At 44.8% G+C, this 16437-nt stretch overlaps 1 protein-coding gene across 5 annotated transcripts in view; it reads right to left on the bottom strand.

Moving 5' to 3' along the window:
- Tbc1d1 (TBC1 domain family member 1) overlaps window positions 1-15054 on the bottom strand; it is a 220626-nt gene extending 205572 nt beyond the window's left edge. For all 5 annotated transcript variants that reach the window (XM_063240405.1, XM_063240407.1, XM_063240409.1 and 2 more), the window contains exons 1-2: window positions 14915-15054; window positions 3708-4217 (exon numbers count right to left, since the gene is read on the bottom strand). In XM_063240405.1, the coding sequence (XP_063096475.1) occupies window positions 3708-4124 (417 nt within the window). In that variant the 5' untranslated portion in view covers window positions 4125-4217; window positions 14915-15054. The remainder of the gene's footprint in view (window positions 1-3707; window positions 4218-14914) is intronic.
- Between the last annotated feature and the right edge of the window lie 1383 nt (window positions 15055-16437).

The raw sequence follows: 16437 nt of genomic DNA, 5'->3' as shown, positions 1-16437 counted from the left end.
TAGCCCACATCAAGTAATGCTTTCTGGGACCACCAATAATTTTTAAAAGCCTTTGGTCATGGAAAAACTCTGTGTGGACACCTTGAGCACATTCTACAGGACTATGCGGGAAGCGCAATCTCATAGCGTGCTTGTAAAATTATTAATTTATGTGCCTCTGCTCCCTAGACATTTCTCAGCAAGTTCATTTAGATGCTGATCAAAGGATTTCCTCTCAAACAGAAGTTTTCTGCTTCTGACCCTGGCAGGAAATGCATGTCCCCTTTGGCAAGCACAGTAGATGCTGACCTCATCTATTTAGAAGAGGTCTTAATCAGAAGAATTCTCTCACTGAGCAAATATTACACAGAGTCAGGAAAAATGACAGTGGAGGTTAACATTTTCCCACTTCAGACAGTTCTCTGCCATTTGATGTTGTGCCATCAGGTCCCAAGAATGTAACAGATACCATGACAGTTAGAATCATGGTTAATGTCATTTACCGTTCTTTTTCCAGCAACAGAATCCCTGATTAAAGAACCTGCACTGCAAATGACTCTTCTACAAAATGAGCAGGATGGCAACAATTTATACTCTCGGTAATGACAATTCACGTTGTAAAAACTGTGTGCAAGCCAAAAATAACTGAAGTACTAATTCATATTTCAACCATGGCATTTCAGAATATAGAATAGGACCAGAAATCTACTTTCTCTTCCCCTTGTCAAGTAGCTAAGTGACTGGCCAGAGCCAGTCTCAGGTGCCTGTGAAAGACTCCGAGAGAGTCAAAAGTGTGACATGGCAAACAACCCTTCCATATAAAACCTCTCTTCAAGGAAAGGCCAGCCTTGTATAGCACTGTCCTAGGGTAGGGCTGCTCAAGCCTTGTTCTTATTTTGGAATCTACCTAATAATGAGAACTATTAATATGACGGTTTTTCTGTTTTGTTTTTGTTTTTGAGGCAGGGTCTCACTATATAGTTCAGGCTGGCCTTGAACTCACAGTGGTCCTCCTGCCTCAGCCTCCCAAGAGCTGGAATCACAGGCATGCACCACCATGCCTGGCCATTTATGCAGTTTCTAAGTCTCTAACTTAAAATGTTGCTGCAGGGTGACCAGGGTCTCATCTATGAGAGTGGAAGACATGCATCATGTATCTGCTTCCTTTTGACCAAAAACTTGAAATGAATTTAGCATTTAATCTATTTCCACTAAAACTTTCTTCAATAAATTTTCATGGCTATAAATATTGTTTCATTTTCTTTCTGTCTCTTCTTTTCTTTCTTCCATTTTCTTTTTTTCCCTCCCTCTCTCCCTTCCTTTCTTTCTTCTTTCCTAAGTGCTGGGATTGAAATCCAGGGCCTGAAGCATGCGAGGCAAGTGTTCTACCATTGAGCCACACCCGACCCTCTTACTAAATTTCAGATCTCGTTCTTCCTCATACAGTCACCCCAAGAACTCTGAGATAAATGGTTAACTATATCATTTAACTGGTGAGGAAACAGTCAATTGCTGAGCTCAGCCAGTTTTACACGAGGCAGAGGTGGGGCTGGCGTTCGGGGAGTCAGTTCCTCTGACCACCCAGCCCATGCCCATTCGAGGTTCACGGACAGCAACATCACATAATCTAGCATAGCAAGACATGTGATTCTATGGGTGAAATGGAGGCTCGGAGCTCTAAGTGGCCTTTATTTTAGAAAGCCTTCCTTATCCTCTGGGTACTTGTTAAGTAGGCTTCACCTCTGCCTTCCCATCATGCCCTGTGCATCACCAGAGTTGATTCCCTAGTGATGTGTCTGCCTTCCCACTGCCTCTCGAAGGCCTCTCCAGCAGTACCTGGAGCAGCAATCCCTGAACCAGTCAGTAAAAGAAGCAACCAGTGGTGTCTGTAGTAGATTAGTTCCAGGACCTTGGCCAATACCAAAACCCATAGGTGTTCAACTCTCTTACACAAAATGGAATGGAATTTACATATAATCAATATGCAAACTCCTATTTACTTTACGTCTCCTCTGATTTACTTATAATCCCTACTACAATATAAACATTATGTAAATAGCTGTTATTCTGTATTATTTAGGGAATGAAGACAGGAAAAGAAAAGTTGTATACATTCAGTGCAGACGCAATTTTTTTCCAAGTATTTTCTATTTGCAGTTGGTTGAATTCATGAAGACAGAAGGGGTTCAACCATGGGGATGGAGGGCCAACTACATTTGGTGCCAAAGTATTAACTTCCCAATCAGGTTCTTATTCCCTGAAGAATATGCAAAATAATCCTTTGGGGTACAAAGGGAAAACATTAGCATTCCTATTTATGTTTTAAGTTTGAAAATACGAAACATGGCTTTACAGATATTTTCCACATGGATCGCCAATGGCACCCTCACCCAGTCCTTGTGGCCAGCAGCTGGAGTCCCTCGGGCCTGGCACCCTAGGAAGCAGAGAGTCCCGCAGCGCACTGGGGTTAGCTGTGGGGTCCTCTGCTGCTTATTGTTTTCAGCATAGTGCATCAATTGCATTCGCTTGTGGGCACAACTGAGAAAGTAGTAGAAAGAGGTTATACCCTCGATTTTACCTACACAAATCCTCCCAGAAGAGACAAGCAGATTTAAAAGAGCCCTGTAAAGAACTACAAATAAGGCTAATAATAATGTGAGCAAAATGAGCAGCAAAATAGCAGAGCCTTGACAATATTGCAAACATTTTTCTCAGATACATCATGAGATGAAACAATAACAAAACAATCAAATCTGATGTGAAGTTGGTGAAAGAAAAAAAAACACAGATGAACACCCGAAAATATCAAAATTTGACTGTTGTTACCAATCACCTTTGCCTAAATGAACATGATGCCTTAGGAAACTGCCTAAAAGAATTTCTATATAGTTTATAAATAACTGTATTTTTCTTTTTTCTTTCTTTTTTTTTTTTTTTTTTTTTTTTTTGTATTTTTACCGGTACCAGGGATCGAACTCACGACCACACGCTTGCAAGGCAGGCACTTATTCCGCTAAGCTAAATCCCCAGCCCATAACTGTATTTTTCTTAATGGGAATAAAACGTGGAGACCACCAAGCTAGATCGTTTCTACTCAAAGCACAACTTGCAAAGGAGCAGCACTGGCACCACCTAGCAGCTTGTGAGAAATACAGTTCTGGAGTGAAATGCAGTTGGGAAGCATCAGCTACTGAGTCAGAATCTGCATTTTAACCCAACCCCCAGGACATGCACAAGCACATTTCAGCTTGACCAGCACTGAAACTTTAGGACAGACACCATAAATGATGAGTCTTCGGTTCTTGTTTATGGCTCCATATAGATTTCTCTGTTGCATTTTTGAATTTATAATTTCTAATACCTGTTGAAAATATCCTTCAGATAAAAACTAAGATATCCCAATGAAACCCAAATTTGGTTAAATAACCTCTGTATAACTGCAGCATGATCTCCTTACTCATTCTAGGATACTTAAAATAAATTTCCTGATCTCTGTACAAGAAACACTATTCACAACTGGGTGTGGTGGTGAATGCCTATAATCCCAGCGCTCAGGAGGCTGAGGCAGAAGGACTGCCACAGATTCGAGCATGGACCCACACAGTGAGTTCAGAGGCAACCTGAGCTATATAGCCAGACGCTGTCTCAAAAAAAAAAAAAAAAGAAAGAAAGAAAGAAAAAGAAAAAAAGTTATTCAGCTGTGCCTTACTCATTTCTTTCCAACTTACTTTTGTTTGATCGTCAGCTTTGAACACATAGCAGATACTTTGCCGGTGGGCAGCATCCTCCTTAATCAGACATGCAAAGTAGCTTGGGTCGTGGCTGTTGTGAATCAGTTTGTGAACGCGCTGGGGCTTGCATTCAAAGATGCTCGAGCAGATCAGTGGATCCCACTGTTGACTCCTCCCCGGGTCAGGTTCACATCTCAGCCCAGAGGGTGAAACCCAAAGCCGGACTGGCCTGACGACAGGTTCCTTTTTGGAGGACTGGCCACTGAGTCTTCGCACCTCCGCCACAACCCAAGGCAGCATGGGCATGGTGGTCAGAGAATGCACAGGCAGGGAGCCAACCAATTGCAGGCCGAAGTTGATCGAGACTTCACTAGGAAACGGATGTTTCCTCGCTGTGAATGTTATTGGTTCCATCTTGGAAAAGTCTAGAGACTCAGCAAAAATCTTGCCACTGGTTTTCTATTTTGGACCAAGCAATCTGTTTTACACGCTTCTGATGCAGACTCCCTAGGGGAGGAAAAACAGAGCCATTAGAATTTAATGAAGTCATAGCAGTATCTACTTTGAGAGAGTTATGACTCCTAAACTTAAAAGTCTGAAGCTCAAATGTAAGAAGAAATGAATATTAGCTGGAATAAGCTGATCTGCCTAGAAAGAGCTCTCCTGCAATCGTATTACCTATAAAACCTAGTAATGGCATAACTGTCACACTCATTACAGAATACAAAGATCCCACTGGGACACTGCTGTGAAACATAAGCCCCATAGGGCCAGCAAAGGCAAGCACAGGAGGTAACAATAGAGAGCTAGTCTGACAGCTTTAAACTCTATTGTATCACTGAACAACTATTTCAAGACATTTTCCCAAGATAAAATTCAGTACAGGTGATTCCCCTAGAAAAAAAATCTTGTGAAAAAAATATTAGCCATCCATCATTAGAGTCTATAGAACCAAGCTAGTTTTAAACAACTGACCTAGTTATTTATGTCACTATTCAATGATGTTACCTTTTATTCCCCTGTGGTGCTTGGGAACCCAGGACCTCACACTTGTAGGCAAATGCTCTACTGTTGAGCTATATCCCTAATCCCTATTCAAATCTTAACTCTCCCCCAGTCACAAGTTCATACTCCACTCTCACATTCAATGCCTATTATTTGCCAAACACCATCCTAAAAATCATTTTAATTCACATACTGCAAGCCATCTCCCCAACACTTTGCCCGCTCCATCAACAGATGTCCATGTTACTCCTACTAGACCCCAACTCTCTCACCTGCATGTCCCTCTGTTTCAGCAGAATTGTTTTGGGTAGAACTCAATTGTCTCAAAGACTGCAAGGCCTCATCTCTACTCATGTTCACCCTGGACCTTCAGTGTCTCGGGTCCCTTGAGCCAGGACACAAGAGAAACTCCATAACCACAGGGAACTGCATCTATCTCCTCCACCATTCATCTCAGGGCCTGGCAGTGATGCAGAGATGGGGCTCAGGAAATATTTCATCTTCTTTTTTTTTTTTTTTTTTTAATGTTTTATTGGTACCAGGGATCGAACTCACGACCGCCTGCTTGTAAGGCAGGTGCTTATGCCGCTCCCCAGGCCCCAGAAAGTATTTCAAAGGGTGAGTAAATTCTCTCCCATTGAAGAAAAGAAGGACAAGGAAGAAAGGAGGGAGAGGAGGAAGAGGAAGAAGCAGAAGGGAAAAAGAAAGCCCTTTGTGAAACTCTTCTGATAGTCACCCATCCTCTCCAATTGCTTCTTTTTAGGTTTCTTTTTTTTTTTTTTTTGGCTTGGTTTTGTTTGTTTGCTTGTTTGTTTTTTCTCTTAGTTCTGGAACTGAACACAGAGCCTTGCACTGAGCTACATCCCAGCTAATTTTTATTTTTTTATTTTGACACATCTCACTAAATTGCTAAGTTACTTAGGCTAGGTTCAAATTTGCAATCCTTTTGCTTCAGCCTCCCACTGTGCTAGGTCTACAGTTATGCATCACCATGCCCTGCTCTTTAAAGCTTTTCATCCACTGTTTGGTTCCATCCTCCCTCCTCAGTCCTCTGACTTTTCTTTGATGTCATCAACCACATCTTGATATACAGATTACTTTTATTGAGTGCCAGGTATGAGCCTTGTCTCATCTTTAATCTCCATATTTATCAGAGACTACATTTATAAACTAGGAATCTGAGGTCTAGAAAGTTGGAGCCACTTGTCACAGAGGCATGACATGGTCTACACCTGACTCTCAGGCCCCTCCTTCTGAGCACTGCACAAGAGGCCCAATTGTCGGTCCCTCTGGAAGCCTCCTGTCTGAGACCCACATCAAAACCTGTCATTTTGCATATTTCTAGCTGAATATCCCATAAGCACCTCAGTGGGGATCTAGATCTTTTAAGATTACTCAGTCTCATCTCCCTCCTTCCCAGAACTTCTCTTCCTTCCTAATAGGTCAATTTCAGTGAATTGTATCACTATTTATTTTATTGGTTGTGTTAATCAGTTTTCCATCATTGTAACAGATACCTGGATAATCACCTTGTAAAGAGAAAAGGTTTGGCTTACTGTTTCAGAGGGCCCAGTCCATGATCAATTGGCCCTGTAGGTTCTAGGCCTGAGGCAGGGCAGCACATCATGGGTGGAAGTGTGGGGCACAGAACCACTCATCTTGTGGCTGGGAATGAAAAGGAGGAAGCAGAAAGGGCTAACACCCTGTAAGGACAGGCTCTCAGTGGCCTAACGACCTCCTACCAGGCCCTACTTTTTAAAAGGTAGCCCTTAGCTCTCCCAGAAATACTTCCCTGGGCACCAAGACGTTACCTAAGGACCCCTGAGGGGGAAATTCTAGATGCACAGTGCAGTACTGGCCAAGGGGTCATTCATATTCCTTCTTCGTCCTGCTACTGGTTCTAACTCATTTTACCATCTTACTATAGCTTGAATCTTCCCACCTAGAGAAAAAGATATTCTCATTCTTCAGTTCATCCCTCACATATTTACTAGAGTAACTTTCCTAATACAGGGAATTTATCATGACACTCTTGTGCTAAAGTTACCTTACTGCTTCCTTCCCATAAAATCTAAACTCTTCTCCATGGCAAGAAAGGTCTCTTTGCTATCTGGCCCTGTCTATTTCTTTAACTCTTATTATCCCTAATGTCCTCCTCTATGTACCTTTTGGATATAGAGATAGAAAACTAGTCATAGCTCCTCACGTAAGATGTGATTTCTCATGCCTCTGTGCTACAGTGCATACTATTCTTCTCTTTGGAACATAATACCTCTCACAAACTGCAAAAGGTCTTCAAGCTAACAGATTAGCCTACCACAAGTTAACTTACTGGTAGAAGACATGAGATCCCTGGGTCAGAGCCTAAAGACCATTAATTGCTTGGACCAAGAGCAGTAACTAGAGAGTCGGCATTTGGATCAGTTCTCTGACCCCCACAATCCCCACAAGCCAGGTGACGCTAGCATTGCAGTGGGCTACTAGAGAAGAATCTGGGTACAGGGAGCCTAAAATTCTTATACAGGCATTTGTACCCTTGCGTTAGTTCCCTGTTTGTTGTAGAAACATGACTGAAAATGTACTCTAGAATGAGGCATTCGGTATCCTGCTTACAAAATGTGTAGAAATATGAGACCCAGGGAGAACAGGGAGTGTAGGGATCTACACTTAGCTTTTAATTCCAACTCATATTTATGCAATTGCTTGAGTAACCACCACCTGTTCCTTCTGAGGAGGCTGGGGGCAGCCGTCGGTATATCACTCCATACTTTGTACCTAATCATCATATTACTCCAAGAGTTTGAAGAGGTGTCCCTCTGTGGGACCACAAGCTCCTTAAATTCCTAAGGTCTGAGGTTCTGAGGAGCAGTACTTTTGACCATTTCTGAAACAGAACAGAAGTCTATTTTTTATTCTATGTTTTTATATATGGCACCACTTTAAAACTAATTTTATAATATAATTTGAACACTACTAAAGTAGTGTTCAAAAAATAATGAGTTATTTTTTTATTTTACATGTTCAAAAGTTTAGAAATAGGGCTAGGGATAAGCACCAGCCTGGCAAACAAGAGGTGTTGAGTTTGATCCCCAGTACCAAAAAAAAAGAAAAAAAGTTTAGCAATAAAACAATTCACTAGTGCTCATATATACCCTGTGAAAGTGTAGTCCCTGACCCTGTTTCTTTTGTACAGCTATTCCTCAAATGAAGATAGACTTGAAGTTCATATAATCAAATAATTAATAGTCTATCTTTTTTTTCCCTTTCTTGTCTACAGGTGAAAATAGCATTACATGCCTGGCTTGACATTCAGTCCTGTAATTGAATCTATTTCAAGCTCTAACTGTTGACAGCTGTTAATCCCAATGTATGTTTAAAGAACTACTAGAATTACTACAAAGGGTAGACCTGAAGTCTATCAATTATTTTAGGTGAGGCAATTATTAATATGGTGGTGACAAACACAGCAGAATGACAAGTGATCATCCATTTAAATCATTTGGTAAATAGCCATAAAATTAGTTCTGCCAGCAGTTTGACAAAACACTTTGAATGCCTAGTTTTCACTTTTCAAATCACTTGCGGCACATTCTTAGTTTCTATGTACAAAGTAGATTAGCTCTGACTGCTGCTCAAAAGATATCAAGCTACCTGTTCAATCTCAGTCAGACATAGCTATCTTTTTATACAAGACATTCAGATTCTTGTAAGAATCATGATATAAAACCAGGCAATCATTACTTTTCAATAAAAAGTCATGACATAGATGGACTATTCAACAACACTAACAAACCATTACATTATTTTTAAAGCCATCTCAATCCACATCATTTACATTGGACTCTAGGTTGAACTTAAGCCTACCTATTCGCATGAGGCCTCTTGTGCTTCAGGTCCATAGTAAGAAATGCTAGTTCCTTATTACAGTGAGTTTCTATTTATGTTCTTGATAGTAGAGCCCTGTGTGTACAGGACCTATCCCTCTAGACAGAGCCTTTGGTATTCTACTCCTCTCCTCCTCAAAACACAAAAATCCTGCTAGGCCACCTACCCCTAAAAGCACGCACTTCTATTCATAAAATTTTAAAGCTAGCAAGCCCTTTAAAGCCATTTAGAAATGCCCCTCATATTTGAAATGAAGCAACTGGGTTCTGGAGAAGTAAAGTAGCCTATCCAAATTTAGTGACAGAATTAGGACAATCCAATTCCCTGACTCCCATCCAAGAGCTGCAAAGAATGTCAGTTTCCTCAAGAGAATACTTTCAAGTGTGAGGTTGAAAAAGAAAGTAACTTAGCTTCTCCAAATCTCAAGTTTATTCTTATAAGAGAATAAGACAAGGATCATCTCCAAGTTTTCTTCTATGTCTAAAAATCTGGTGCATCTAATTTTCATAATGCTTGATACCAAATGTCCCCAACATGGTATAGGGATACAAAGCTGCTCCTGTCTTCCCTTCAGGAACAAATGTGTGGGGGAGGTACGTGAAGAAAGGATGGGTTCACTGATCAGGAAGCAGAAGCAGAGGTCGGTGTCAGCTAACTCCCTACTGGGACCCCACAGCCTTCTCAGCACCTCTGCTCCCCTAGCAAACCACAGAAAGCAGCATGGGGGACTTCCCAGCTGCTAACAAACCCCAGCCCTCCCTTCTCAGAGTCTGGTAGGAAAGTGCTACGGTTTGGATATGAGTTGAGTGCGTCCCCCAAAGGTTTATGTCCTGGAAGCTTGGTCTTCAGTGCAGCAGTGCTGAAGGGGGTGGGGGTGGGGAACCTGCAAGAGAAGAACCCAGAAGGCAATGATTGGATTCTGACCCCCTGTGAAGGCATTAATGCTAGTGTCAAGGAGGAGATTATGTCTTGCATGAATTGCTTTGTTCCCACAAGAGTGGAATGATATAAAGGGTCACAGCTCCTCCCGGCCCTCATTTTCTAAAAGGTGACCTCTTACTGTCACATAAGCTCCTGCTTTAGGTTGCTATTCAGGCTGCTGTTTGCCACACTGTGATACAGCTAGAGGGTACTGCTGGATGCCAGTACATGGTGTTTGGATGTTTCAGTGACCACAATCATGAGCCAAATAAAGCCCTCAGCCTCAGCGATTTTGTTCCAGCAATAGCAAATGGATTAAACCAGAAGAAAGAAGGTAGAGAACAAGATGGAGAGCAGGATGGCCAGCTTAGGAGCCAACCAAAACTGATTAGCTGCCAGGGACCCCGGAGAAGCAAGTGGCCACTCCTGTTTGTGGGTCAGTGGTTTAGCTGTTCTGTCCTTTACCCCAGATCTAAACAGAACCGCAATGCAGCCTGACACACTCCAATCTCGTTCAGTAGGACCACTGGCTTAGGCATACAAATTGCCCACGTCTCAGAATTCCACCCCAGGCAGAGGTATGTGGTGATTCCCAAGCAGTAACCCAAAGAAGGGCAGTTCCTGCAGCAGTAAGCTATACGCCAGCACTCGCAGGTCCTGAAGCCCAAGGCTCTATCCTCCCAGCATCCTGCCTCAGTACCAGGCTATTCCTCTCTAACCTGATGTGTGAGGTATTGATGCTTTTGAATGACTTCCCTTCCTGACATTAATCAGAGCCAATGCAAGCCCAGTTTTTCAGCATGTCTCTTAGTCACTTCCTGTATTCTTCTATCCTTCATTGCACAGGACAAAGAATAAAGGGTCCTACCTGGCCTCCAGAGGTTCTATGTAACCCTCCCTTCTCCTGGTTGCTTTAAGTAGTAACAAGAACAGTTATCACATACACTGAAGCCTCACAATAGTCTTAGACACCCGACACAATCATGAACCACCATCACCTCTAAATATGAGATGGGAGAAGCAAGTTGGCTGTAAAAAAAGTAGATCCGCCCACAGTTAGACTAGTAGAAAGCGGCACAGTCAGGATTTCAACCTAGATTCTTTGGGCCGAGCTTGCTATTAACCACTTTGCTAGAGGAGTATCTGTAACCAACTACTTCTTGGACATATTACATATATGGCCTTCCACATTCTCAAAACTCTAGGAAGTATGCTTTATCATTCCCATTTTAGAAAAGTTTCCCTCACTAGCAAATGGTGAAGGCAGAATTGGAATCCAGATCTGTCTTATATAAAAACTTTTGTTCTTTCCAGTATAACAAAATCTTTGGAAGGAGATAATCCCGAATACCTTGCTAATGGATTAGTTTGACTGTTCTATCTAAACTTTAGTAATAGTCTTTAGTAATCCAATTTTTTTTTTTTTTTGAGATAGGGTCTCTCTATATGGTTCAGGCTCAGATTCACAGCAATCCTCTCTGTCTCCCAAATCCTGTGATAAAAGGTGTGCACTATCATGACTGATTTAGTAATCCACTCTTAATGTCTGAATTATATTCTAAAAACAGAGGGGAAAGGGCTAAAAAATAATTAAGACACACCACGTACCAGCTTCCCATAATGAAGGTAATCATTACTGTAAAAGTTAACTGTTGTGTCAAGTTGAGTAAGAAACACACTCAATTGATGGGTTTAGCACAATTCTGGGTGTGGCTGAAGGGATTACTAAAGAAAGAAGGCTCATTCTGGGCGTGAGTGCCACCACCCAACAGGTTTGTTCTCTGAATGGAATAAAAAGGGGGAAGAAGAAAGGCTCACTTCTGGTTTTCTTCGGAGGAGCTCCATGTCCAGCCTTCACCCCGACATCCACCCCACGAACTCTTCAGCCTTTCACTGCAAATGCCTTGCCTTCCTGATACAGGCTTGTGTGGAACCCTACAGTGAGCCGCAGCCCTTCAGCCTCGGACTGGATCCTTAGGCTCTCCAGTGTGCAGACTCTGGAGGATACTGTGTATGCTCCCCTTTTGCATACTCACACCTGACCTGCAGGCAGTCATTGTAAGCCAACCTTGTCTATCTATCTATCTATCTATCTATCTATCTATCTATCTATCTTTGTATTACATGTTTCTCTAGTGAGCACAGACTGAGTCAGTACTACAAACATGTACAACCAAAATATAAAATAAACATGATAGTGATGTGATTTTAACTGAGTGCTGTATATATTCATTAATTCTACAGCAAACCCATAAGTTCTTCTCTACTGGGGGGTTAGATACCCTCATCATATATAACAGCATCAAACAAGTGCATTATTTTGAAGAGAAAAATGGTTACTTTTATCCCAAAGGAAATAAGAACATTTAAAGGCCTGTCAGTGCTAAAACATATTTCCTACCCTATTCTCAGTTTCTCTCAAACCCAAATGTCAAATTTTTTTTTTCATAAGGCCCAAAGATGAAAAATTTTTTCTACATATTTGAAACCTGAAAAGGGAGCCAATGTGTTTCAATCTAAGAAGTCATCAAATGGGATTTTTGGCTGAAAAAGGTCAAAAACCTTGAACACGGAAGCTATCATATTATTTGTGAAGAATCGCATTTTAAAATATTTTTATCACAATGTAGGATTGGAAGAAAGAGACAAGGAGGAAGTCAGCAAGGGAAACTGTAAGGTAATCTTCTCAAATCCTCTGTCATATAACTACAGGGATGTGAATCCCAACATTCTCTGGTGGCTGAGCAAACTCAGTCATTTTAATGAGCAAATCTGACTTCTGGAAGTTTTAATGAAGAGTAGGGGAACAGGATTGGAAAGCAGGTCAAGGATGGGGATTACTGTGACCATTAAATTTGAGAAGAGCAGCACAACAGACAGGAGAAGGGCAAGACAAATGGTGGCCAGGCACCCACACATAGGCACAAAGTTCCCAAATGGATTCACTGACTTCTTAGGTTCTGTGGGGAATCTGTAAAGTGTGGGGCCTGGGTGCTGCAGACTACTATGAAGAACACAGTGCAGGACTGAGGGGTTGTCATCTTCTGAGATAAAAAGAAAAGCATATTCAGAAACAATGCTCTCTAGCTCCATGCTCTCTTCTCTCTCCTGATTCTATTAAGAAATGGTGACCAAAATCTCAGGCAGCCCGCCTGCTGGCACACCCTGGAATATACTAGAAGAAGGTGTGTCCACCCACATCTGTCTCTGCACAAGGGTGATTGTGATTGTGACTGCAGCCTTCCCTGGCTGAGCTGCCACCCAGGGACGGATTGCCAGGGAGGACCCAGGAGTGTGCATCGAGAAGAAACATTTAATACAACTTTCTCACAGTTGCCCATTTCTCCTTCATTCCTCCTGATACTATGATGTGTTTCATGGGATAAAAAGTCAACACTGACACTAAGGGCTGTAGTGAAAAGGGAAACCACCTGAGCTCTCAGTATGCAATGGAAGACTACGGCATGGAGGCCCACTTGCAAAACTTTACTTCGACACTAACAATTCCTAAGTACACCAGTCATTTTTCTGTCTTCTACTGGTTTGCAAATGACTGAACAAATGCAGATAAAGGTTTTGTTTTAATTAGCATTTGATTATTTTATTTCCTCTTTTGAACCACTATTGGTCCCTTTTATATCTCTTGTACTCAAGTGTCAGGCCAGGCATGGTAGAACATATCTATGTCACCTCTAGGGGGATAAAGCCCAAATTCAAGCCCACTCTGGGCAATTTAGCAACTTAGTGAGACCAAGTAAAAAATAAATAAATAATAAAAGGACTGGGATGTAGCTCAGGGAGAAGGATTGGGTTCAATTCCCACTACCACAAACCATATAGAAAAAGAGTGTCAAGGACATTCCATTTAAACCAACATTTTGTAAGACAGTCTTAAATCACAGCTGTACCTTCAGTTTATGGGATGTCAGTGGTTGCTGATAGATAAATCTGCAGAGGAAGCACTTGGGAGGGTCTTATTTTCCCATAACTTAGTAGAAAAAATAAATAACAGGCAGATTGAATAGTGTAATTGGATCCCATTCAAATAAGTTATAAAGCCCCTGTTTACAAACTTTTTCATGCACTTTCTGATTCCTTAAGATAGACTTCAGAGCCCTCTGGCAGGAGCCGATCAATGGGCACATTTTCTTTTAAGCAAAGGAGCTGTCTCAACACTAAAAATGGGTACAAAACCCAAGTGCTTCCGCGATCCCTAACCCAAGCCAGTCACAGAACACGGAAAGGCAGCGGGTGGAAAGTATTTTGCAAAGCTCACGCCCCACCTCTTGGAACAATCGTCCTTCCATTCTTTCTGCCCAGCCTCTCCCACACAAAGCGGGTTCCCAAACACACCAAAACCCAGGGGTAGCCATGCCCCTAAGGTCCCACCTCACGGCTGCGGAAGGGAATAGCTTTCTGCTCTACAAAACAAAGGCTCCTTATCAAGACCTGTATGCTGAGCATAAGCTCAGTGCAAAGACTTTCCCAGTTCAGATTTGTGGAGATAGTTGAGTTTCGTGGGTGTGGTCCATTTAAATCACATCATTTAAAAACTCTTTTAAGGTCTGATTATCTTAGTGAAATAATCTAATCACCTAAAAGGAAGAATGACAGCTTTATGAAGTGAAAATTTACCCGTTAATATAGGCTCTCTAAAACATTAAAACTGCTGGCAGCAACAACCATAACTTTCAATTTCTTTTCCTTTTTAAGCAACTTCCGGAGAATGCGCCGTTTTAAATAAAATCACAACAGGGGAAGTCCATATATCTAGGTGGATTTCGAACAAAATGACACCTCTTTAAAAAAAAAAAAAAAAAAAAAAACAAGTAAAGTGCGGCGAGGTCGGAGGGAGTCTCACCATCACAAGGCGATCAGGAAGCCGCTCTAGACAATTAAGCAGGGTTTCAAAATGACTGGAACAGGATGTGCCCATAGAAAGAAATGTTGCGCGCAGCGGTGGAACTGCCAAAGTTGCTGCTGCAAAGTACCCTGAACTTTAAAAGGGTGGCTTGGGGTCACTGTGACCACCCTCCCCCAGTGTGGACGCCTTAAGAGCGCGATACCCTGGGAGCTATTTGGTGGGAGGGAGGATGTGACCACAGGGCAGGAGGAGTGGGGGGCAGGGTGGAATCCTCTGAAACCTGCAGGAGCTCCTGGGGCTCTGGGAATCTCATGCTTTTATCCGAAAAGGGGACAAGGAGGTGGCCCTGAACTCTCCGCCCTCTCACCCCGCCCTGAGACACCTCCGCCTGGCGAGGACCGCGGGAGCGCCCCCGGGCTGCCGATTGCTCTCTCCGGGCGGGCAGAGCGCGCAGTGGGGAGCCGGGGCGCAGGAGGCCGGGGTGCCCCAGGAGCGGGCGGGCGCCGTGGGCGCAGCCGGAGGCGCCTACCTGTGCGGCGGCGCGCTCAGAGCCCGGGGCGGCGCCGGGGCGCGCAGGTGCTCGGGGGCACCCTGGGGGCGTCCATCGCGCCCGCGGGCTCAGCTCTCCCAGCGGCCGGGCCGGAGCGGGCGGCGCGCTGACGTCTCCCGCCTCTTCTGGCGGCGGAGGACCCGGCTGGTCCCTCGGCGGTCGCAGCAACAGGCGCCGTGGCGCGGACGGCACGGCGGCGGCCGAGGAGGAGGTGTCTGCGCGCGGCTCGCGTTTCCTCCTCCCCGGCTGGGCGAGCGCGGGGGAGGCGAGGGGAGGGCAGGCGCGGGGAGCTCCCTGCCGGGTCCCGGGGGAGCGCGAGGGGGGCGCGGGGCCCCCTCCCCCACGGCGCCGTGTGACTTGCCCGGACCTGGGAGCCACAGGAGAGCAACAGCTGCTGCAGTGCGGGTCCGCCGCGGCCGCCCGCCCCTCCCCGCCCACCCGCCGGCGGGCCATCCTCCGCGCCCCTGCCCCGAGGGAGGGGTGGGTGGGGACGATGCCTGGGTCGCCCCCTCCCTTCCATCCCCGGCCGGGGACCTGGCCCCGCGGGCTCCGAGGGAACCCGGGCCTCGCGCGGGGTGGAGGCCCGAGCACAGGATGCGCGGTCGCACGCCCTGTCCTTGGCGCCCTATTTATAGCAGGTGGCGCTGCCCCCGCTGGTGCGGCTTGAGCGGCTCTCAGCAGGTGGCACTGCCCGCCGCAGGAGCCTCGCCTCATTTGCACCCTCGCCTTCTTCCCCTAAAAGGGACTTAGCTAAGACTGCGCAAAACACGGGGAGACGACTGAGCCACCTGCACCACTTCTTTTTCCTGTCCTGGGGCTGGGTGATGGGAGGGAGTGAACCTCAACACAAATGCACGCGAGGCTGGACAATCAGGGGCTTGGGGAAACGGCGAAGGATTAAGTGCTCTCTGGGGATCAGGCATCGGTAAACCCCGTTTATGACCAATTGCAGTAGTGACGCAGAGCCTGGATTGGGTGCTTTTTCCCTCCCAGCGCCCGGAGCCCGCGCCCGCGCGCTTGTGTGCACGCACGCGCACACACGCACCTTCCCCCTGGCGCGGCGTGTGTGTCTCAGCTCAGGTTTTAGGAAGCCCTCTAAGATGTTGTGGAGTTTAAAGACGGTCATGAAGGGACTGAGAAATCCAGCTCCCTGGGGATGGAGAATGGCTGTGTGCAGCAGGCAAACAGCCCCCCCAAGCCCCAGCCCACCAGGGAGAGAAGCGAGTTCAGCAGAGGAAACACCACCACCTCCAGGGACCGGTGAGCAGGGAGGGGAGGAGAAGACTGTGGGAGGTGGCGGTTCAGAGAACCCCAGGTGGCATCTTTCTGCGGGTTTTATTTAGAGTAGCTGGAGGTAGACTTTAGGGAAGTGGCTGAGTTTGAGTAGGTCTCTAAGTAGAGCTGTGTCGCCAGCAAGGACCCAAGCTTTTAGTAATAATGGCAATTAAAAGCACACATATACAGAACAAAAGTTGGAAAGTTTGTTGGGACGTTAGAGGGAA

The sequence above is a fragment of the Cavia porcellus genome, unplaced genomic scaffold, assembly GCF_034190915.1.
Source record: "Cavia porcellus strain 051 isolate PalLab524CR breed Dunkin Hartley unplaced genomic scaffold, mCavPor4.1 scaffold_30, whole genome shotgun sequence".
NCBI classification, from domain to species: domain Eukaryota; kingdom Metazoa; phylum Chordata; class Mammalia; order Rodentia; family Caviidae; genus Cavia; species Cavia porcellus.
Note: the sequence above shows the minus strand (reverse complement) of the source record. Positions and strands in the feature narration are given on the sequence as shown.